Source organism: Prenolepis imparis, unplaced genomic scaffold, assembly GCF_030444845.1.
Source record: "Prenolepis imparis isolate NDT839.2.m4 unplaced genomic scaffold, iyPreImpa1.0 SCAF_14, whole genome shotgun sequence".
Classification (NCBI taxonomy): domain Eukaryota; kingdom Metazoa; phylum Arthropoda; class Insecta; order Hymenoptera; family Formicidae; genus Prenolepis; species Prenolepis imparis.
The window spans coordinates 10,055,021-10,078,737 of record NW_028141172.1 but is presented as its reverse complement, the minus strand read 5'-3'; the positions used below and the strand labels follow the sequence as shown (position 1 = coordinate 10,078,737).

Here is a 23,717-nt window from a genome sequence, read left to right as displayed (position 1 = left end):
CCATAACGTTTTCGTCAGGAAATCTAGGGATTCTGGAGGATCTTTGAAGGTTCGGTCCAAGAAGTTACGAAGAAAAGTATTCTCGTGTACTCTAATTTATATACTTTACGCAAATAAAAGATTTTTTCATGGAGAAAATTGAATGTTATATATTGCAGATAATACACTATTTGTGTAATTAAAACTGTATAATACGAAAAACTAAAAAGAGTTTTAATTTTTTAAAAATGTATATAAAGTTTATTAATTTTACGTCACACATTCAAAAATCAATGTTATGTAATCAAATTAAGACATAAAATTAAATTTAATTCCGACGATATATTAAAATTTTTAAACAATATGTATTATTATAATATAATTGTTAGATTTAAAAGAAAGAATTTAAAAAATTAATGATTTCGTTGATTTCATTTTTTTTGTTACTTAATAAGTTTGTGACACATTTACATAAATTGTTTGTAATTTCTAAAACATTTTTATTTCTCTAGATATGTTTAAATTTGCTAATTTTTATTTAAAACTTGCAGGGTAAATTATTTTTTATTTAACGAAATTTATTTAGAAAATCAGAAAATTTGAGTTAAAATAATTCGCATGCTCAACGGCTACTAAACATGGAAGTGAAAGATTGGTGCAGTTGAACTTCGAATTGGGGACAATTAATCAATCTATGAATAATATGCGCAATAAGCTGTCACTTTTGCTATATGTGAGAATTTATATACACTATTTATATACACATGTATATATGTTATATATGTATGTACATATTTTTATCAAACATAAATCAAAAGTTTATAGCATTGTGCTCTCCAGAAAATTCGTTTGCATTAAAAAATATTTCATAAGATATTTTTAAATACAGGAATTTATAAAATTTTTATGATCATGAAGAAAATGATAATAAAAATATATATAAATTAAGAAATATTTTTATCGGCTCTCAGTATATAATAAATGTGATTTTTAAATCCGGCTCTATTGGCCAATAGAGCCGGATTTAAAAATCACATTTATTATATACTGAGAGCCGATAAAAATATTTCTTAATTTATATTTGCGTCTCGGCCTATTTCATGGCGCTATTTACTAACATCCATTATAAGGCAAATGAAAAATATAGGATCGAAAGGGTCTGAATAGCTTAGTGGTAAGAGCAGTCGCCCGGAAAGCGAAAGACGCGGGTTCAATTCCCGCTTCAGCGGCTTTTTGGACCAATATTTTTCTCGCCTATTCTCCCGTTGTAAGTTCGAGGATTGTCAATTGATGGAACTTAGTAATCTCAAACCAAGAGATACAGTTCGGGAAAATTAGAATTAATTTTCGTGCTTGGCTCTATTGGCCGGATTTAAAAATCACATATATTAAAAATATATATATAACATATATATATATGTTAAAATATAAACATTATTGAAATTTTAGTGATAACAAACGCACTCATGAAAAAGAAAGTCAAGTTAAGATAGAGTTACTTATTAGAAGAAATTAATTTATTAATTTGAAACTAATATAAAAACTGAATTATGAAACAAAATTCCTTCAACAATCGAAGAAAGACAAACTCCCATGATTTATTTACTAAGAGAAATAGTTCTTACTTAGAGAAAAAATAGAGAAAAAAGTTTCTTACTTGTTTAAAGTTTTAAATAAACATACAATGCCATAATGAGATAAGTTGGAATCGTCATTCAAGAAGTCATTTGATCCTTCTCTCAGATATCATCTATGCAACTAGCGAATTTACGGAGTACCGAATTCTCTACCACTTTCTAATAAAGCATTGACTTGGCCTAATTAAAAAGCGTTTGTCATTTTTGTGCTATGATACTGAATTAAAATGATAATAAATAAAACTTCAATCTCTAAAATGATATCCTTTTTATTTATCATTCGGTAAATTCTTTAAAGCTAATTTACGAATCGCAAGTTAAATCTTTCTCTTACGTATTAAGATTTTCCTTTGTGACAGATCAGGCTGCATCTGCATTCGAGCAGTTAAACAACTTCTAGTAAATATATAGTTTATTATGCATCTTTGAAAAATAAATATAAATTATGAAATGACAATGACCAATTCATATACATACATATATATATATATATATATATATATATATATATATATATATAAACGTATAATACAGACAGTATAATTTCAAATATCTCATTGATGTAATACTCATCGTTTCTTCTTAAAATACACATATACAAACAATTAATTAATTGCCGGCTATATAATATTCATTGATGCGTCGGATTCAATATTGCGTCTTCTGTGTGGCTTCTTAAAGCTATAATATTGTTCAGACAAAATTTAAAGTTTGGTGTGTCATTTGCTGCACTCCAGCAACGCTGCATTAGTTGGTATAACAAGGATGGACAGTTGAGTGGCATCTGCAACCTGCCTCCCGTGCGTACATAATCCATCACATCGAGATTAGTTCTGGTAGAGTAAGGTTGCTCACCTAACGATGTAATCTCCCACATTAGTACTCCAAATGACCAAACATCGCTATAAGAAGTAAATATTCCGTCCACTAAGGATTCCTGTGCCATCCAACGAACAGGAAGCAGATCTTCTCCTTCCTAAATTATAATTTCAATAAAGTTAAATCTTCTATTCTAATTATCAATTTTTAAATAAGTATTCTTGAGCAAAAAACGTTTACTAATATTTTGCATTATACATGATATGCATAAATGAATATTAGAGAAATATATATGAAAATATATACATAGTTTTCATTTTTCTTAAATTCAATTTGACTTAAAGATATACAATAATATTATAAAGACGCAACAATAGAAAAATACTTCCAAATAGTTTTATCTTTTTTAATTAATTATATCTACCTTGCGGTAATAGTCATCCCTGTAAATATCTCTGGCAAGTCTGAAATCACCGATTTTGATGATACGATTCTTGCGATCTCTCGAAGACACTAAGCAATTTCGCCACGCGGGATCTCTATGCACAAACCGCAGCTCTCCCAAATAACAGCAGCCTTGAGCAACATCTTCGCAAATGGCGAGCAAGTCGTGTAGACGCAAAGCGTGTAAATCAGAAGGTTGTAATATTCGACAATCTATCAAATATTGTTGCAGATCACTTTCCATTAATTCCAACACGAGTAATGGAGAATCCTCGTCTAAGCAGACAGCTAGTAATCTTAAGACATGTTCGTGTCTAAAGTGATTCATAAGCCTAGCCTCTTGCAAGAATTTCTTTTTTTCTTCCTCGGAGGCATACTTTCGTAACATTTTTATGGCAACGGATGTCTCTGATCCCAGTTCTTCTAAATCCTTGACAATCCCTTGAAACACCTGCGAAATCATGAAAATTAATGTAACTTTTATTGAAAAAGAAAAGATAAGTTAAATTCGTATAACATTATACATATATATTTTGTTTTATTTTAAATAATTCAACAAAAAAGAATAAAGAGCATATGTATGTCTCATAAAAATTATTGTATTACTATCTCTTTTAAAATGTTGAGTTAACTTTTACTGTAACTTTCACTGTAACTTTTATTGAAAGAAATGCGTATTTCACATTTCTATATCTATGCATTAATGTTTTAAGCTTAAAATATGACGTTGCGAAAATTTTTTACCGTTCCAAATGCGCCGCTACCAAGGAGTTGCGTTAATGTGATTTACTCACGTTTGATTTTAGAGAGCATAAATTTATTTGAATTATATTGCAACGCAGGACTGTATAGCGTATTGAGCTGAATGTTTCCGATAGGTACCTCATGTAGAATCGTAAGCAAAACTTGCTCGTTACCTTCTTTGCGTTGTCGGTATACTATTATAAAGTTATAATATATTTAATAAATATTATTATGAATTGCAAATTTTAAATTTTGCTCTTTTAACAAGTAAGTTAACTTTTTTTTAGAAAATCTCTCTACTTACTACTTTAATCATAATTTGTAATTAAAGAAATGTGTATCAAATACTTACAACAATAAATACTTACAACAATAAATAAGATAGCAGATGCAGGTTACAATAACGATAGCAGCAAGGCTTAACATCAATATTAAATTATATTGCGTAGCTCGAATTATCGAATCATCACCTTTATTACATAAAAATATAGTTTTAATTTTCTTGTTTTCTTTGAATATTTCTACTTATAATTTTATCATTATAAATATTTAATTCTTAAAATTCTGTAATACATTTATATGTCAAATAAACAGATCGTATTAAAATATTTACATGTTATCATATTTGCTTACTATGTGTTTGAAAAATAAATCTTTCATCAGATGGCCATGTAAAGTTCTCGTACTCAGGATATGTCAGTATCAAACGAAACTTGTATAAAGTTGCCGGTAGCAAGTTTTTTATATAATACGTTACTGTCTTATTATTCGTCTCAAAATTATCTGCGACTTCATGCCACTTTTGCATCGCATCATTTTTGTATTCCAGTATGTAATGTATCGTCAGATTAACGCTAGGAATCCACGAAATATTCATATTGTTTATGCTAACTTCGCTCAAAGTTATATTGTTCGGTTCCGAGTACGTGTACACGGTTTTGCTCAAACTGTCATTATAGAGATTGGTATAGTTGGCTGGATACACACGTACATATACTAAGTATATCTGTTCTAGCAGCAACGATTGGATTAGTGTAAAAAATTTGTTGTCTACTTTATTATTAATATAGGGCTTTTCTATCGGTTGCGTGCTGTTCACCGAGTTAATTGTTTCCCAATATACTCTATAAGTTACTGTCGCACAATTCAGTTTCGTGGGTAGCATCCAATAAACTGCCGCTATAGTTGGCGTCAGAACCTGAACGTTCACATTTTCTGGTGCATTGAGTTTGCTTTCGTTAGTTCTTAGTATGACTTCCGATCGGAATTGCAGGTCCATCGATAATAGATCAAAGTAAAAATTGCTCACAGCTAGCTTCAGCTTGTATTTTGTAAACGGTGTTAAATTCTGAATTTCATAATACCGCTCGTATGTCTGCATATAGAATTCATCGAACTTGTTATTAAGGTTATTATTCAAACAGCTTACGTAGATGATATATTTAAGAGTTGGTATTTTGTTTTTGCATTTGCGCTTGCGAGTCGATTCTGTCGTATTAAATTTCAAAACAATACTTTTCGCTGTTATTTTTATTATTGTAATATTATAATTTTTTCATCAGGTATAAGGCATTCCTTCCGAGGATATGGTTGTAAGGAGGATGATTTACCAAACGATATCACGGGAGTAAAGTAATCCGTGCTTTCTATTATTTGCACGTGTTTAGATGCGTTTTTTTCACTGTCGACAAGTGCATACTCCTTTTTTAACATATAAGGATAAAAATCTGATGTTTTTTCATTATGTCCACTTAAATAAATGTTTGTATTATCATTTATAACATATGACATAAACTGTGTGCCCATTTCAGCAATTGAAATCGAATTGCATTTATTTATTTTAATGTTCGCCACAAATAATTTATGGTTTTCTCTCCAGAATATTAGCGGCTCCTCTGTATTTGTGATGTCAAGCTTTATTTTATAATAAATGTCGAAAAATGATACTTTGTATGTACAAAAGGTCATATCGGTTTTTAAAAAAAATTGCACATTTCTTCCATCAAGATCCGATTTCATTATTACAAACTGCGTATCTGATAACACTTCTATCCAGTATAAAAATCTGGAAAATATATATATTATTATATATTTGTATTATAAAACATAATTTTAAACGTGAAGTTAAATAAATTATAAACTTAAGTTCTTACAATTTTACATTAATAATTTTATGTTTTTATATATCATTATTACAAGATCATAGTATATTACTGCAAAATTAGAAAATAATATTAATTCTTAACTGAAAGACACAAAAATGTTTATTTTTTCAAGTGAATAAAAGTTAACGTACCCCACAGACGGCTGTATAGTTAAATAACGACTGTTTCTGTTCAAGATCTTATCATATTTGACTATGCCATTTTGCCACATTGTTAAGTCCAGCTTTGTAATGTATATCGTTGAGTCGTCATATTCTAACCAATATAGATTTCTTCCTATCCAATCGATGCAGAGATTGTATGAATTTTTTTTAAAACTAGTTATTTTTGTAATATTATTTTTATTTATATCCTCTATCATAAACTCTCGTATATACTTATGTCCATTAATAATCGATTGGATCCAATAAATTTTATGTTCTGCTACAGAGTAAGCCACTTCTATTGCATCAACATTGCTATTAAGGGTAAAGAGATTGCCGTAGGTTCTTGAATCCAGATCCCATATTGCAATAGTATTATTCACTGCAATCAATAATTGAGGTATCGGATTTTCGTGCGTCGTTGATATGTTCATTAAATCTGTATAAGAACCAGCATCAGCTTTAGTATGCGCTCATACTCGAAAATAGTACGTTGTATTAGGTTTTAGATTATACTCTGTGCACTCCATTGTAGTTAAAATAGTTTTGTCGGCACAGATTTGAATCTTTTTTAGATTTTCGATGAACCAACATTGCATTGTATATCCTTGTATCACATTGTTTGCAAATTCAGGTTGGTTCCATTTGTAACACAAATTTTAGCCATTCCATATTTAATAATTTTTTAACAGAATTAATATTTTTATTGTATATGTTTATGTTAAATTTTAGAGAAAAAAAGGATATAGACTGAAAACTTAGATTCTTCACCTGAATGTCACCGAAATGTTGATTTTTTCATTTAGAAATCCATTGAACTCTACGAATGCTCTTGGCTCGCTCGGAATTTTTCCTAGAGATTTTGAGGTGGTACATATTAATATGTTTAAGTTGATTATTTTGATAAATAAAAAAATAATAATAATAATTTAACGTGCAATGAAAATAAAAAAAAAAGAAAAAAATAAACATATATTACAAAATTAACATAGCAAGTTTTTAAAATAATTAAATAACATAAAACCCTTGTGTATTTGTATGTATGTGTTTCAAGACTTATGTTAGAAAAGTAATTGCTAAGTTATAATTAAATAAACTTCCAATAAAGTGCCAAACATACATTACATACAGTACATATTTATATGTATGTTGAAGTTGATTATCTCGGTAAATTAAAAAAAATAATAATAATTTAACGTGCAACGAAAAAATAAAGAAAGAAGAAAAAATATTTATGATTTAAAACAAACAAGAAAAATAATGAAATTGATAGTGTTATCTAAATTTCGCTTTATTTTACATACAGTGTATACATTGTTTCTCTCTTTTCGACAGAGTGCATTTTATATTATCCTTGTTATTAGAAAATGGTTTAATATTTTTTTTTTATAATTTTTACTCTCTCTTGAATTTACATTTTGCTTACAACTTGTAAATTTTTTGTTAATTTTTTATTAACGTTTTATATATTCATTGCGTTTTATATATTCATCTTACCAATAGATTCTGGGTTCATGGATATATTTGCAAATGTAACTTCATCTACTTCATTGACTTCACTCCTTATAGTCACGCTTTCAGAATAATTCTGATCCGGCTGGAGATTTTGTAAAATGAGATGATTGTTGTTTTCGGACATTGGAATATCCTTAATAAAATATAACATATAAAAAAAAATAAGTTTGATAGCTAGGCCAGAAGTTCCATGGTAGGTATCAATAATGATAAATAAAATAGTATATATAAAAATATATATAAATAAGTTTACCATAAAAAATAACATCGTATGTGAAAATAAATAAAATAAGCATAAAATTTCTTGTTTTGTAATAATTTTAGCTTCATATTTTATAATTTCATTCCTAATTTATAATGTGTTAAATATTATGTAATTTCATTTCTAAAATATTTATTCTTATTATTTTTCAACATATTTTTTGCGAAATATCAAACATTATTCTTATATTAAAAAGAATGTCACGCAGAATAGGCAGAATAAGGATTATTTAATAAGAATTAATAATCGTTTCTTTTTTAATAAATGATATATGAAAATGTTACTCTCTTCGATTCCTGAAGCGATTTTGCTGATAGTTATAGCTAATGATTTAGTTTTTTTGCAATCGTTTGTTGACATTTTAAAATAAACGAGGTTAATTTTTAATAATCCGTCAGTTATGATTAAAATTTCAATAATAACGTTTGTATTTCAAGAATAAAAATGTTTAAAATATTCTCTTTTATGTGTATGAGTGTGATTATAGAAATGATATAAATTTTTGTACTTAAAATCTTGTCGAAATTCTTTTTGATTATGGTTATATCTTTTAACGCAAACAAATTCTGGAAAACAGGATACCATAAACTTTCGATTGACATTACCACGATATATAAGAATATATATATGGCTATATAAATATGGCTATATAAATGGATATACTATGAATATTATATATATATATACATCTATAAATTTTTATTAGTTAGATTGGAATAGATTGATGTTACGTATGTTGTTCATTTAACTATTGGCCGTATAAACTTAATTGATACAATTTGAATTTTATTATACCAATATAGTCGACATTCCTTTATATGTATATGACACAAATGCAACCATCCTTGACACATCAAAATGACGCGAACTCTTTGAATTAATTTAGTTAAATAAAAATTAATTTACAAAAGTCTTATTATATTATTAAATAATTATAAATATTTAATAAAGTAAATAAGATCTTTTCGCAAATTGATGAAAAATCACATAAAATTCAATTCAAGTGTTATAAATATATGTATGTATGTAAGTATGTATTAAAATAGTTAAAAATTAACAGAAAATCTTATTAATATTAATAATTATTAATCTTAAAAATAGCAATAGAAACACAAACAATACAGTCAAATTTTAATATTTTGTCTTAATTAAGTTTAATTTTTGACTATATTATACATCTATTTATAAACAAAATAAAATTTTCAAGCTTTATACATCCTTTCTCATTGCATCATACTTTATAGTTTTTTGTATAGTTTTATTTTATTATACAGTATGTAATATTATATATTACACGTTTTAGTTACTCAAATAAACTGCACTATTACTTGTAATAACATTTAATTGTTTTTTAATGAAGCGAAAAAAATCTCTTACCTGCGTGAAAAGGTTGTCTGGAACGGTATGATTCTTTGTCAAAATCGCGATAGCTGCCTTCACCAGCATTAAACTTTTCAATAAAACGTATAATCTCAACTTAAACATAATAATTTCGGTGAATGTTGGCGTTCAATTTTTAATCACCAGTATTGATTTTTTCTTATTCTATGGATGATTCAGATTTGATCTAATGGACTCGATACTTTATTATGTGCTTGATGAATTTTTTAAAATCTAGTTTGCGAATCGCGTTATTGTCTTCCAATACATTTTAATATATCTTTTTATGATTAATTACAATATTCTAGTAAATAGTAACTTTTATAATTATTCGATGGGAACCAATTACAAAAATAAATACGAAGCGACACGTATTCACTTGATTGTATCCAAGATAATAATTTATCTTTGTTGTAATTTCTTTTAATATTTCGTGAATAGATAATCAATAAAAATATAATCACACAATTTATATAAGCAATCCAAAAATTATAGAATTATAAATTTTCTGTCACTTTCACCGCTATTCAAGCATAAAATATTATCCACGTTGATATTTGCTATATTTTTTGTTTCACTAAAATATAAAAAATTATGATTACTTCTTTTATGCATATCGTATATTACACATGTTATTAGGATCCACTATATGTGCATATTGTTGTGTGACGTTTATATGACAGTATTTGAATCAAATGATGCGGAACGTTGTCTTTTTTCGTGGCAATCACAATTGTAACTGACTTCGTAGATTAGACTGATCGTGCTTTATTTGCTGCGCTCTGTATGATTCATTTCGCTCTGCATGATCGATGATACTCAGAATCAATGTTATTTCCAACAGTTACTTTTTCTAACACAGAGAGAATTTTCTTTTAGAATTTACCTTCTTTAGAATTTACCCCAGAAAATCATGGTAATCGTGAGACAATATAGTATGAAAAAATTTTTTAAATATGCTTGATTAATTTTACTATACTTTTAGTAAAATTAATCAAACATATTTAAAAAATTTTTAAATATGCTTGATTAATTTTACTATACTTTTAGTAAAATTAATCAAACATATTTTATATTTTATTGTAATGGATATTATTATTTTTTATTGTCATAAATATTAATCAAAGAAATTTTCATAAAATTATTTTCAAACCATATTGTCTCACGATTATCATGATTTTCAGAGTAAATTCTAAGAGAAAATTTCTCTCTGTGAACAGTTTCCACGAAACTATATATATATATATATATATATATATATATATATATAGAATATAATTATTCGTGGAAACTGTTCACAGAGAGTTTTAATTTGTTAATTGCACTGCCTTACATTTAAAATAAAACAAATATTTATATTTACAATCTTCGTGAAAAAAGTGAAAGAAGTGCATAAGGTATATTTAAAATTATATACAGCCTTACACATATCATAGATCTTTCTTTAAATGAAACAGTAATTAATTAAGTGATTTTTTGATACATGCAAATGATCATAAAATGCTCTTTCCAGAGAAATCGTGATTGAATCGATCGTGATCAAATTGACATCGATTCAACCAATCATTTCTCGCTGAGTTAATGGTCAAATGTTTAAATTAAAAGATGCGGACAAATATTGTCCCGAAATATAATTAATGCAATAAATAATTGGCAAGTTGAGTTTGCTTGTAGGTATTCTATTCACGTCGATCTATAGTAGCTTTATTCTCTAAATAGGATTGCAAGATAAATTAATTTATGCAAATATATGCTAATAAGAAGTAAGTTTACTATACATTGAAAGCATAAAAATAATATATATATTATCCAAAATAAATTTAGGAATTTTTACGCTTCAAGAAAGCAAGTTTATTATAATACTTTATAATTATAATTTTATATTTTATAATTATAATATTTTATAATTATAATTTATAATTATAAATAATATATTATTTGTTTTTTTATTCTATCGTTTTTCTACTTGTACATTTTGAAAATTGCGAAAAACATTTGATTACGCCTGTGTGTGTATGACAATCTTTAATACAATTGAATATACTACATACATTTTACTGTACATTTTGATCGAAGAAAATGTAGTAATTATTGATTTATCAATTATTTTATAATTTGATCATAAAGATTATTATAATTAATCATGAAATAGAGTTTCAAAAAATAATATTCAGATATAAAAACTCGTAATTTATACACATTCACGCACGCACACGAAGTTGACGTGTTACAAAGAATTAATCGAGAGACATGAAGGAACATCGATTCGAGTATATCTGAATCATTGAGAAGATCGCATGGAACATTGATCAGTATTGATTACTCATAGTCGAGAATCTCGTAAAAATCGCGTAAAAGAGAAGAAAATTATTGTCAGGAACATTAAAAATATGTGTTTTACTACGTAAAAGTATTGATGCTACTTTAACAATTTTCTAGGAAGTAAGGACTCATTAATATAAAAAACACATCCCCATTTTATGAGTTCCTGTTTTAAATATTTACTCAAATCGTCTTCTATGGGTTCCAATTGATCGTGTATATCCTCGTATTTCTGTGTTCAAACAACCCTTTTATTTTCACTAATACTTCCTACAATTTAAAACATATATTTTTCTATTCGATTATTAAATTATATACCAAATTAAATATAATATATGTGAGGAAAAAATGCACATTCTTATTTACCACAATTATTATATATTATATCATTTCAGTCAGTGATTAAAATAAGCTCCGAATTAATAAATTTTATTAAATTTCTAACGTAATAAATTATTTTTCAATTAATTCCTTTAATTTTATTTTTACCAAATTAATTGCTTATTTTTACACTTTCAACTTTACGCAAATTAAAATTTGTGTATGATATTCTGATAATTGTGAATTAAATTAAGTTATAATTAAAAGTTTGTTTTTCAAGCAAAAATTTATACGAAAAACAAAAGATAAAACAAAATTTATATCACATTATCTCGTTTAAAATAAAAGTTGCAAAATTTTATTGCGATTAAAAGATAATTAAAAAAAAGATGCATAAAATTGTATCGAAATTTGTAGAAAAATTCAATGTTCTTTGCGTGTTTATTAGTATTTAATTTATAATAGTTTATTAGTATATAAAATATGTCGCGTAGATTTGAAAAGTAATGATAAAAATAAATAATGAGTTTGTTTGTAATGATAATGACGCTACTTATTTCCGGTTTCTAAAAAAATAGACAATTGGTATATTTATCATTAAAAATTTATCATGTATAATTAGCACGTAATTAAGTTTCTTTTTAACTACATATTATCCTATTTTTCAAGAACTTATATCAGAATTATGATGTAAAATTGTTTGTATGCATTAACCTCTAATATCTATTACGATTTTCGATAAACTTTACAATTTGTAAATCACCTGGAGTACTGGAGGGAGATCCTTGTCAGGTACATTTATAATTGCAAAAATATTCGACAAGTATTCACAAGCTTTGATCATAGGGTACCATGCTATGTAATCTTTCTCTCTTCTCGGTAAATAGCTCGCAAGTTCCCAGAATATAGAAAAATTCAGTTTTTTTTCCATCGCAAGATGAAACGCGTCATCGATAATTTGCGCTCGATTGAGAACATGTATATTAGTATAGTTTTCAGAATTCAAATAACGTGCAATTCTTCGCCAATTCTCGGGATCATAGTTGACGCGATAGTATCCTATTATTCAACAAATAAATTTTATCGATTATTTTTTTGAATGAATAAAATAAAAAATATTTTGAATCATATACAGTTTATTTTCTTATATTTTAAGCATGTAAAGCTGTATTAGAAATTAATATTTTTATACATGTGTATATTATAGTAAAAAATGCAAACTTCTTATCAATATTATCAATTATAAAACTATTTTATGCCGTTAATTGAAAAAGAAAAAACTCCAATAAATTTAGCGACGTACAGAATTTGAAAATGTATAAATTTAACAACAATATTGTAGAATACTTTAGAAGAATATTATTACTTGTAATGTGTGTGAAAAATATATTTCTAATCTTTATAAAAAAATATATTAGAATTTAAACATGTAATAAAGATAGATTTTTTGTATAATAAAAGAAAATATTAATATTAATAAGGATATTATTATAATTTAATAAAAATATGTATATTAATAAAGAATACCATTATGTGATGATATTTACCAGTTTGTTGTATGTTGAGAATGAACCATTGATGTTTATATTTAATAGGTATTTTTGACTCGGGATTTGACTCCGTTAAACAATAATCGATATTTGGCAAAGTTATGTTGAAATCGATGTTCTTTTCCATAGTAAAAGTGATGGGTATAAAAAAGGGTGTTTGATCTAATTTTTTGTCTATCGATATTTTCACGTAATCTTTATAATAATCTCGTACTGCATTTAGCACAGGACAGTACTTCTGTTTAGTCCAAATATTCATCACTCGTTTTACGTTTAATTTGTTCTTAATTTTTAAATAGTTCTTAATTTTTAATTGATCTACGGCAGTCTGCATAATATTCCATAGATCATCGTGAATTATCGAATTAAAGTAAGTCGATCTGTGAAATTTAACGTTGTAGAAATAAATACTACATACAATGTAATTGACTCACAGTCAGAAGATATAAACTCATAATTATTCGTTTTAATTACGAATACACATTGAAGGTATTATTTTAAGTTCTTATTTTAATAATAGTTCTGAAAGAATATTTTTTTACGTTGAAAGAATTTAATTTGAACTTTGAGTAATAGTCGCTGTCAAAAAGTATGTTATAATAACATCAGTTGTCGCTGACAATAGTGTGGCAACAAGTGATTACACAATCGAATTTTAAATTTTAATCTTTGAATAGATGCCCAAAAAAAGGAAACCGACGCGTTTAAATAAAAAGAAATACTTTTCAAAGCAAACAAGCTTTAATTAACGACTAAGATCCTTTTCCTCTTTTTATCAAACTCCATAATTATAAAACTAAACAAAAATCTGAAATTATAAATTATAAATTAATTTCAATTTGAAATAAGTTAGCCTAAACATAATCAATAAACAAAAAAACATTTTAACGAAAAATCTACAAAGTTCGCGAATTATTCAGACCAAAATAATATTTTAAAAATAAACAAAACGAGATTTAAATCCCGAGTAAACTTAAATGATTTGATCCAAAAATGGACCAATTAACATTAATTGACTTTGTCCAATATCTTCATTATGACAAAATCTATAAAAGAAATGTATCTACAATATAATAATAATTTATAATTTTATAATGTTGCAACTTTTGATGCAAAAAAAGAAAAAACCAGGTTCAAACACAGATAACAAAATTTTTTGATGGATTTGTAATTTATTGTATATGTTGAAGTTATTTTTGTCTAGAGAGAGAGAGAGATGCAAACTTTGTTTTGTAGTAATAGTTACAAATTCTTATAAAATCACATTATTATACAAATTACATTGAAAATACAATGATAGCACTGTGCAATATAAAATGGACGTCATAAAAACATTTTTGTTAATACAATATTATTGCAAAATATTTAGTTAAATATATTAAATGTGATCATTACCTAGTATATTATTATTTATTTAACATGTAAAATCAAACAATTACTTGTTGAATAAGAATGTGCTGCTTTGATATATATTTTATTACTTAAACATGATTTCTTAACAAAATAAAATGAAAATTAATAAATTGCATAAAATAATGCTAATATATAAAGTGCTCACTATAATTTGATTCCTTAAATTAATTACTTAATTTTTTTTATTATTACATTTAATGAAATATAAAATTTGTTATACATATTTTAAAAATTCAATATTATTGTTTACTTTATCTGAGTACTTTTGTATATATGTAATTTTATAATTGATGTCGTCTGTTTTTGTTAACTACTTTGCTGACAGATTTTTTATTAATGTTCACTATTTTTTTATTTTTCAAAATTTTTGTTTGTTACATAAGCAAGTTTGGATACTTATTGGATATTCTTTTATATACTTAAACGTATATCTTCTTATTTTTTTTGTTTAGGAAAAATTTATGAATACATTTTTGCTTTTCTTTTGTTTAGATTTTCCTGCATCTTTGTATATACATATATATTTGTGGTATAATATATAATTATTATATTACAAAATGTGTTTGTCACTTACTTCATGTTCAGATATGTGTTAATACTCGTCCAAAATGTATTATTGGGAATTAAACTTTCTAACATGCGCCATACAATGGGTCCTATTATATAGTAATATAAATTATATATATATATATATATATATATATATATATAAATATGTATAATATTAAATATATACTTTAAATAATTTAAGGTAAAAATGAAGATGAGGCACCTCCGATGACCTTTATCTTGACAAATGCTCTTAAAATAATGTAACTTTTTAATAAACAACGAGCGCCAACTAAAATCTACATAACGTTACTCAAGATGATGACCTTAAGAACATATATAAAAATTGTCGAAATCGAGAGATGGTCCCTATAAAATTGCCGATTTTTCTAATTTCATTTGTTAATAACATTATAATGAAAAATGGCCGACGGGTACAATCTTTTGAATGTTATTCAGGGTCATCAAGGACAAGATCATCAAAAGTGCTTTCTCTCATCTTTATTTTTACCAATTTTTTTATAGCATAATTAAAATAAAAAATAAATGTAAAATTAAAATTTTTTAATCTCTTCTTAGATATTAATAATTAATTTTTAACTGCTTATTATATTATCTACAAACAATTTTTTATATATGCATATTTATATAAATATATATGTATATATATATATTGTTTTTAATGATCAAATTATATAAATCAGATATACACATATATATATATATATATATATATATATATATATATATATATATGTACATACCTATAATACGATGATGAATAGAAATTGAATTAATTTTAGATGTATCTCTTGCAAATTCTCCATAAATATCGGAAGAAAGATGAATGTTTAGATGACGAGATTCATGTTGATTTTGAATTTTGAACAAGTCCATCATCCGAGAGTTTGGAAAGGCCTAAAGACAAAAAAGAAGCTTGAATTAACAATATTTGCATTACAATACGCATTGATTTATGCAATTATTCTTTATTTTTAAAGAAAGTTTTTATATTTTATATAATATAATATTATATAAATTTATAGTAGTTGTGAATTTACACGTGATGTGTAAGTATTATGACATATAAAAAATATTGTCAAAATTATTCAAAAAATAAACTTGTAAGGCTTTCCGAATTATAATTTACTATATCTGCTCTACAATGTTTTATTTTTATTTTTATTTTTATTATTAATTGTTAAGATATTGTGAGAAATTGAAAAGGAAAGATATTTATTATTTTTCAATATTTTTTTTATTTTTAATGAATAGAGGGAAGACAATTTCAGATATTTTTATGTTGTCACAATATCAGCAGAAAATGTCTTATAATTAGCATTAAAAATTTATAATAATAATTTATAATAAATTTATAATAATAATATAATAACCTTATCAACGATATATGTTTCGACGAACTTAATGAAACCCTCATTTAACCACCAGTGATTACAACAAGACGGATTGAAGAGATCACCAAACCATTGATATATTATATCATGAGCTATTAAACGCATTGCCAGAGTTTTAAACTCAGAAGGATGCAATTCTTCATTGTAGAGAATATATGTTTCACTGAAAATTGTATACATATAACAGGATTATGTCGATACTTTTTATTATAAGCCTGCATTTTTAGCTTATGTTAAAAGTATGTTGCATATATAATAGTGCAAAATAATTCACATATTTACGATTCAAGGTTATTCATACTATCAAGCAAAAATAATATTTTAATAAGTATATGAATGGATTAACTATACTTTGGTAAACAAAAGAAATTTAATTTTTGTAACAATATATTTTTATGTATTATGTTAATTACATCTAATTATTTAATATAACTTTATGTGCATCTTCTCTTTCTCAAAAATAAAATAAACGGATATTTTATTTTCCAATATTCCCCATATTTTTTCTTCAATGTAATAAAATAAATCTTCTAACAATTCTTTGACTAATACAAATAAATATAGACATCATACTCATACAATAAGTTCAATGATAAAATATAAACATATGTCCTTAACATTAAAATTCAAAGTTGTATATAGTAACTATTAACTCAGTTCATTTTAAATTGATTTTTTAAATTCTGCATTTGATTAATAAAAAAATTTTTCATAAATAAATGTGACTTTTACGTGATAAATATGAATGTACGTTATTCTATAATTTTATTATATTATTATACGTGTGTTATAGTCATTTATTAAAATCACTTATAGAAATTACTTTAAGCATTAATATGTATATTTCTAAATTATAAAATTCTTTCTAAATGTTTAAATAATCGGAAAATGCTGTTATAAATCTATAATATCTTTCTTTAATTAAGCTTCTCTTTATTTCTAACAATAAACGTATAAAAATGTATATCTTTGGATTTTATAATTTTAAAAGCTAAAAATAAAAAAATATATATATAAATATATATATAAAATATAAAATATACATTTTAATGAGTTATAATTAAGATTATTTCTTAAATGTATGTATTACTCGTAAAATAGCAGTCCCCAAGTTTGCTTGATTTTGTCCCCGAAATTCGGAATAACGACATAATCCACTTTAGGGCCTCTCTTCAAGATCTTCCAATTATCTTCTAAATACATGGTTACATTTTCGACAATATGTTGCGCAAATTTTATATGTGGTATCAAGTGCGATCTGCACCACGTACTGATAATTATTTTCGCAGAATAGGGATCGTATCTGATGGAATCTGAAGGTATTATATTAGATGCCATCAGAATTAATGCTACGTCCTTTGTGAACATCGGAGGGCTCGTACGAAAATACGTAAGCATCATGTTATTAGCCATATATCGATCCTTTTGTATCGGCATATTCGATAAAACTTTGTATCCTCTACCATGTTCTACTGACAACGAAATGTTAGAGGCAGTCAATTTCCGCGCATCCAAACATGGAAATAATTGTCGGGTTCTTCTGGACTGGAAAAATGTTGCGACGAACCTAATACATTTATTAATGACAATTTTTAACAATTGTTGATATAGAATATTAAAGATCGCAGAACGTACAAATGCGATTTATAAATAGCGTTTGAGAAATATAATGTTTTGTAGCATTTATTTTATTATCTTATTATTAGAAGAAAGTATGTCAAATCGTATCCCCTAAGGTAAATATTAAAATTGCGATAAAACTTGTGATGTCTTAGAATTTATAAGTCACGTGATGTAAACACGGCATATTCGGTAGCGGTCGACACGAGTGAAAACGGGAGCACAGTTGTTCACAGCGAGTCGAGCCGTACGCACCTCTGTTTATATATATCTAAACTATATTAAATATATTCCTATATCATAGTTAATATCCCGAATTATTATTCCAAGTCACCTCACCTTAATACATTACAATTGGCAACGAGAATTTTCGAACTCTAAGTGCAAAGTTGACTAAATAAGTGATAAAAATAGTGGAAAAAAAAAAGAATACTAGACAGTAGTGAACGGTGCGTAGCAAACGGAATCAAAAGGCTCGACGATAAATAGCCCAAATCCAATGTTACCATGTCATTGTGATTAAGAGTTAAAGCGCAGTATAGATAATTAATGTAATTAATGTAATTAGTAATCGGGAGCAGACCGAACAATAAGACTAATTGAATAGTATAGTAAATGTTGGACACTAGTAAAGACCTAATAGATTATACAAGAACGTCCTGGATTCAAGAGTTAAAAAAACCATAATTAATAAAAGTTTTGTTACAACTGAAATTGGATTTCGACGGAAAAGCAGGCATCGACGAGTTGCGTAAAATTCTTAGAACGCACATCGCTGAAATAAACAGGCAAAGAGCAGAGAATAGGGACGGCAACGAGGACGAGCTATTGAATATAAACAATAAGCCGGAATTTGTCTACACAATGGTAGAAAACACAAACATTTCATGATTGGAATTTCACCTTGGAAGGGATGATTGGGAAACATATACCGAAAGACTTGAACTGTATTTCGTAGCTAACGATGTAAAAGCCGAGAAACAAGCAGCGGTGATGTTAACAAAGATCAGTCCCGATACTTATAAACTTGTGCGTGATTTGTGTGCGCCGGACAAGCCGGGCACTAAAACTTTTAAAGATCTAGTAAAATTAATTAATGATCACTTGAATCCGAGGCCATCGGAAACCATGGAAAGATGTAAATTCCATCAGGCAACACAAGCGCAAACGGAATCGATAGCAGAGTTTGCAGCGAGATTAAAAAACTTATCTATCACGTGCAAGTTTGGTGATGTTACAGTAGCGTTGCGCGACCAATTAGTGTGTGGAATAAAAAATCATGCAACAAAATCTTTATTATTTAGGCAAGAAAATTTAACTTACGACACAGCATTTAAGTTAGCAACAAGCCTAGAGGCAGCGGAAAAAAACGCTTCCACAACAGATAAAAACGGAGAATCGTCGAAAGAATCAGTAAACAAAATCCAGTCAAACCGAGCGAAAGCAGATTATAAGCGACAAGGTCAACACAAAGGAAGGGGCTCGCGTCAAGGAAAAAAGGTAAACCAACGATTCAGTAACAGGACTGCGAATAACAAAGGTAGCCGAACTCCAAAGGATAACAAACGCAAATCCTAAGAATACATCGACATGTTACTGCTGCGGTAAAAGCAATCACTGGACTCGTGATTGTTATCATCGGCACAGTACGTGCAATTCCTGTAAGAAGAGAGGGCACCTGGCAATAGTTTGCAGGACGAGGGACGCAGTGAAGCACGTTCAACAAGGGAACGAGGTTCAGCGGCGAGACGAGTATGACTTCTTCATGACGGATGACAGCAACGCGAGAGGAGCAGTGAGGATGACCATCGGTAAAATAGATTGTAGTAACAATAATGTAAACGCGGAACAATGTACTTAAACGTTATAGTTAATGATAAAGAATTAAAGATGGAAATCGATACAGGCTCGTATGCAACGATAATCTCTAAGAAAGATAAAGATAAATATTTTCCAGAAAGTAAAATAAAGACGAGTAACATTCCATTAAAAGCATACGGTAAAGTTCCATTGGAACATGAGGGAATTATTGATGAGTTAATTGTAATGATAGATAAACAAAAAGCCCAACTCAGTATGAGAGTAATGAAGGGAGATGGTCCGATATTGATTGGTAGGCAATGGCTTAAAGTCTTTGAATTATGGCCGTTTGACATCAAATATAATGTAAAGAATAAAGTAGATTTTTGCAATAAGATTAACCCGATAAATGTAACGAAAGATTTTGCAAGTAATTTTCCTAAATTGTTTGGTAAAGGACCAGGTTTGTATAATAAAGGAATGTTAAAGCTGACGATAAAAAAAGATGATCGGCCAGTAGCGCTAAAAGCGAGACATTTGCCATTCGCTCTAGCAAACAAAGTTGAAGATGAGATAAATAGATTAGTATCACTAGGTCATCTGGAGAAGATCGACGTCAGCGAATGGGCAACACCGATTGTGCCGGTAATTAAAACAGATGGCTCAGTTAGAATTTGTGGAAATTTTAAACTGACATTAAATCCTAGCCTAGTTAAGGATAGGCACCCGATACCTCTGATAGATGAGATATTTTTGACGTTAAGGAACGGGGAAATGTTTTCACAGATTGATCTCCAGCATGCGTACATGCAGATCCCGGTAGATGAAAGCAGTCGGGATTACTTAACGATTATAACGCACAAGGGTCTCTATAGGTATATAAAAATGACAGAGGGTATAGCATCGGGTCCGGGAGACTTCCAGAGGAAGATAGAACAATGCTTAGCAGGAATCGAAGGCGTGATTCGCTATCTCGATAATATTTTCTGCACTGGTAAAAATGTTGAAGAGCATTTAAAGATATTGTATACGGTATTTAAAAGGCTTGAAGGAAGTGGGTTCAAGGTTAATATCGATAAATGTGACTTTTTCAAAGAGAAGTTAGACATACTAGGCTTTGTAATTGATAAATATGGATTACATAAATCTGAAACTAAAGTTAAAGCCATGATTAACGCTCCAACACCAGTAAATAAGAAGCAATTAGAGTCATTTTTGAGGTTAATAACATATTACGCAAGATTTTTACCGGATAGAGCGGAAAAGTTAAAATGTTTGTACGAATGCACGAAAGTCAATAAGTTTAATTGGACAAAACAATGTAATGAAGCAGTTGCGTGGGTCAAGGCGGAATTGGTATTGCCACGAGTACTAACACATTATGATCCAAAAGAAGATTTAGTATTAGCATGCGATGCATCACAATATGGTATAGGAGCGGTGTTATCACATCGATATAAAGACGGTACGGAAAAGCCGATAGCATACGCATCGAAAATAATCTCCGAAAAAGAATTAAACCGAGCAATTATTGATAAGGAAGCAAGTGCCATAGTTTTTGGTTTTAAAAAGTTTTACAATTACGTTTACGGTAAAGAAATTACATTAAGGACAGATCATAAACCGTTAATTTTTATCTTTGGCCCAAAACAAGAAATACCGTTAACAGTAACAAGTAGATTGCAAAGATGGGCATATTTTCTGTCAAGATTTAATTATAAAATAGAGTACGTCAAAGCACAACAAAACGCAAACTGTGATGCACTGTCAAGACTTCCAATTAGCGATAAAACTCCGATATTTGATAATGAATACACTGCGATAAATTATCTCAGAATCGATACAAGCGGTAAGCGCGGCAGAAATTGCAAGTGAGACAAAAAAAGATAAAGTCTTGAGTAGTATAATAAGATATATAAAGGGTACATGGCCAACGATAAGCGATAGGAATGAAATTGAGCAAAAGTTCTATATGAAACGAGACGAACTAAGTGTCGACAGAGACTGTTTATTATGGGGATATCGCATAGTGGTTCCAGACGCGGTAAAAAATAAAGTACTAAGAGAATTACATGCTTCACATTTCGGGGTGGTAAAGATGAAAATGTTAGCGAGAAGTTACATAAGGTGGCCGAAAATAGACAGCGACATTGAAAAAGTATCGGCAGCATGCAGAGTGTGTGTGTGCAAGAAAGAAAAAAACCACAGAATGTTCCGTTAACACCATGGCCGTACCCCGATAGTTGCTGGAATAGAATTCACGTTGATTTCGTCGGACCATTTTACGGACATATGTTTATGATCATTGTAGACGCGTATTCGAAATGGGTAGAAGTTATCGATATGAATAAAAGTACTACAGTACCAAGAGTAATTGAAGAGTTTAAGAAAATTTTAGTTCGATTTGGACTACCAAAATATTTAGTTACAGATAATGGTACTCAATTTACAAGCAAAGAGTTTCGAGATTTTTGTAAAAACAATGGTATTAAGCAAAGTTTCACGGCACCGCATCATCCAGCAACAAATGGTGCAACTGAGAACTTTGTAGGAACCTTTAAAAATAAAGTCAATAAAATAGTCCAAAGCGGTAGAACTCTCGACTATGCAGTTAATCTCTTCTTGTTTGACTACCGATCAATAGAACATTGTACGACAGGAAGATCGCCTGCATACATGATGTATAAACGGGAAATGAGAACGAGATTTGACTTATTAAAACCTAATGTTTGCGATAACGTAGAAAAGTGACAAATAGCTCAGGTAATTGGCAAAGCTGGCAATCGAAACGCTGATTTTCAAACTGGTGACACAGTAATGGTAGACGATTTTAGTGTACGTAGTAATAAACGTGTAACAGGCACGATAATAAAGAAGTTGTCTCCGGTAACATTCGAAGTGCAGATTGCACCTGATAAAATCTGGAAACGGCATGTCGACCAGATCGTGCGATTGAAAACAGATAGCGACAACGGCAAAGATATAGCGGTATCAACGAGCGAACCTGAATCTGTATTGCGTCGTTCCAAGCGTTTAAAGAACAAGATGTAACGTTAATAAAAAAGGGAGGAATTGTGATGTCTTAGAATTTATAAGTCACGTGATGTAAACACGACATATTCGATAGCGGTCGACACGAGTGAAAACGGGAGCACAGTTGTTCACAGCGAGTCGAGCCGTACGCACCTCTGTTTATATATATCTAAACTATATTAAATATATTCCTATATCATAGTTAATATCCCGAATTATTATTCCAAGTCACCTCACCTTAATACATTACAAAACTATTAGAGACACAATTTTTTTATTCATTTAAAACTATAGTCATTAGTCAACAATGTACGCTGAATAATAACAAATTTATCATTGTTTCATATCGTAAATTAAAAATAAAAAAAAGTAGTATTTGGTACGATTTACAACACCGGTGTTTATTAAATTGTACCTTTGAGTTTTCAAATCGTATCTGTAACAATTAAATTAAAAAATTGTAACAAAAATGAAGTGTCTACAAAAGTTCTCCGTCTTCAACAAAACATGTCTATAAATTTGTCATATTTATAATCATAAATTTTCTTCAAAAATTTAACAAAAATACTTTATGTATCTCACGAAAATATAAATATTTACTATTTC

The 23,717-nt window shown here is 28.0% G+C and overlaps 1 protein-coding gene across 4 annotated transcripts; it reads right to left on the bottom strand.

Annotated features, from left to right (window-relative positions):
- Positions 1 to 1,819: 1,819 nt before the first annotated feature.
- LOC145945369 (insulin-like growth factor 1 receptor) lies at positions 1,820 to 6,628 on the bottom strand. 4 transcript variants are annotated; one of them, XM_083054330.1, is made up of 6 exons: positions 6,166 to 6,628; positions 5,920 to 6,064; positions 4,257 to 5,688; positions 3,992 to 4,093; positions 3,674 to 3,817; positions 3,069 to 3,330 (listed from the first exon to the last, which is right to left on the bottom strand). In XM_083054330.1, the coding sequence occupies exons 3-6, from the start codon at positions 5,002 to 5,004 to the stop codon at positions 3,212 to 3,214; spliced, it is 1,113 nt and encodes a 370-aa protein (XP_082910456.1). In that variant the 5' UTR covers positions 5,005 to 5,688; positions 5,920 to 6,064; positions 6,166 to 6,628; the 3' UTR covers positions 3,069 to 3,211. The 4 variants fall into 4 exon arrangements, with proteins under 4 accessions (XP_082910459.1, XP_082910460.1, XP_082910456.1 ...); XM_083054332.1 differs by having other exon boundaries at positions 3,212 to 3,330; positions 3,624 to 3,817; positions 5,920 to 6,628; XM_083054333.1 differs by lacking the exons at positions 4,257 to 5,688; positions 5,920 to 6,064; positions 6,166 to 6,628 and adding an exon at positions 1,820 to 2,592 and having other exon boundaries at positions 2,860 to 3,330; positions 3,992 to 4,086.
- Positions 6,629 to 23,717: the final 17,089 nt, after the last annotated feature.

Bases quoted from the DNA above. Each gene is read 5' to 3' on its own strand.
- LOC145945369 (XM_083054330.1), bottom strand. From the start codon at position 5,004: ATGCAGACATACGAGCGGTATTATGAAATTCAGAATTTAACACCGTTT. The intron at 4,094-4,256 runs GTAAGCAAATAT...TATGTAATAAAG, and splicing joins ATTTATTTTTCAAACACATA to GTGATGATTCGATAATTCGA. The intron at 3,331-3,673 runs GTGAGTAAATCA...ATGATTTCGCAG, and splicing joins TATGCTCTCTAAAATCAAAC to GTGTTTCAAGGGATTGTCAA.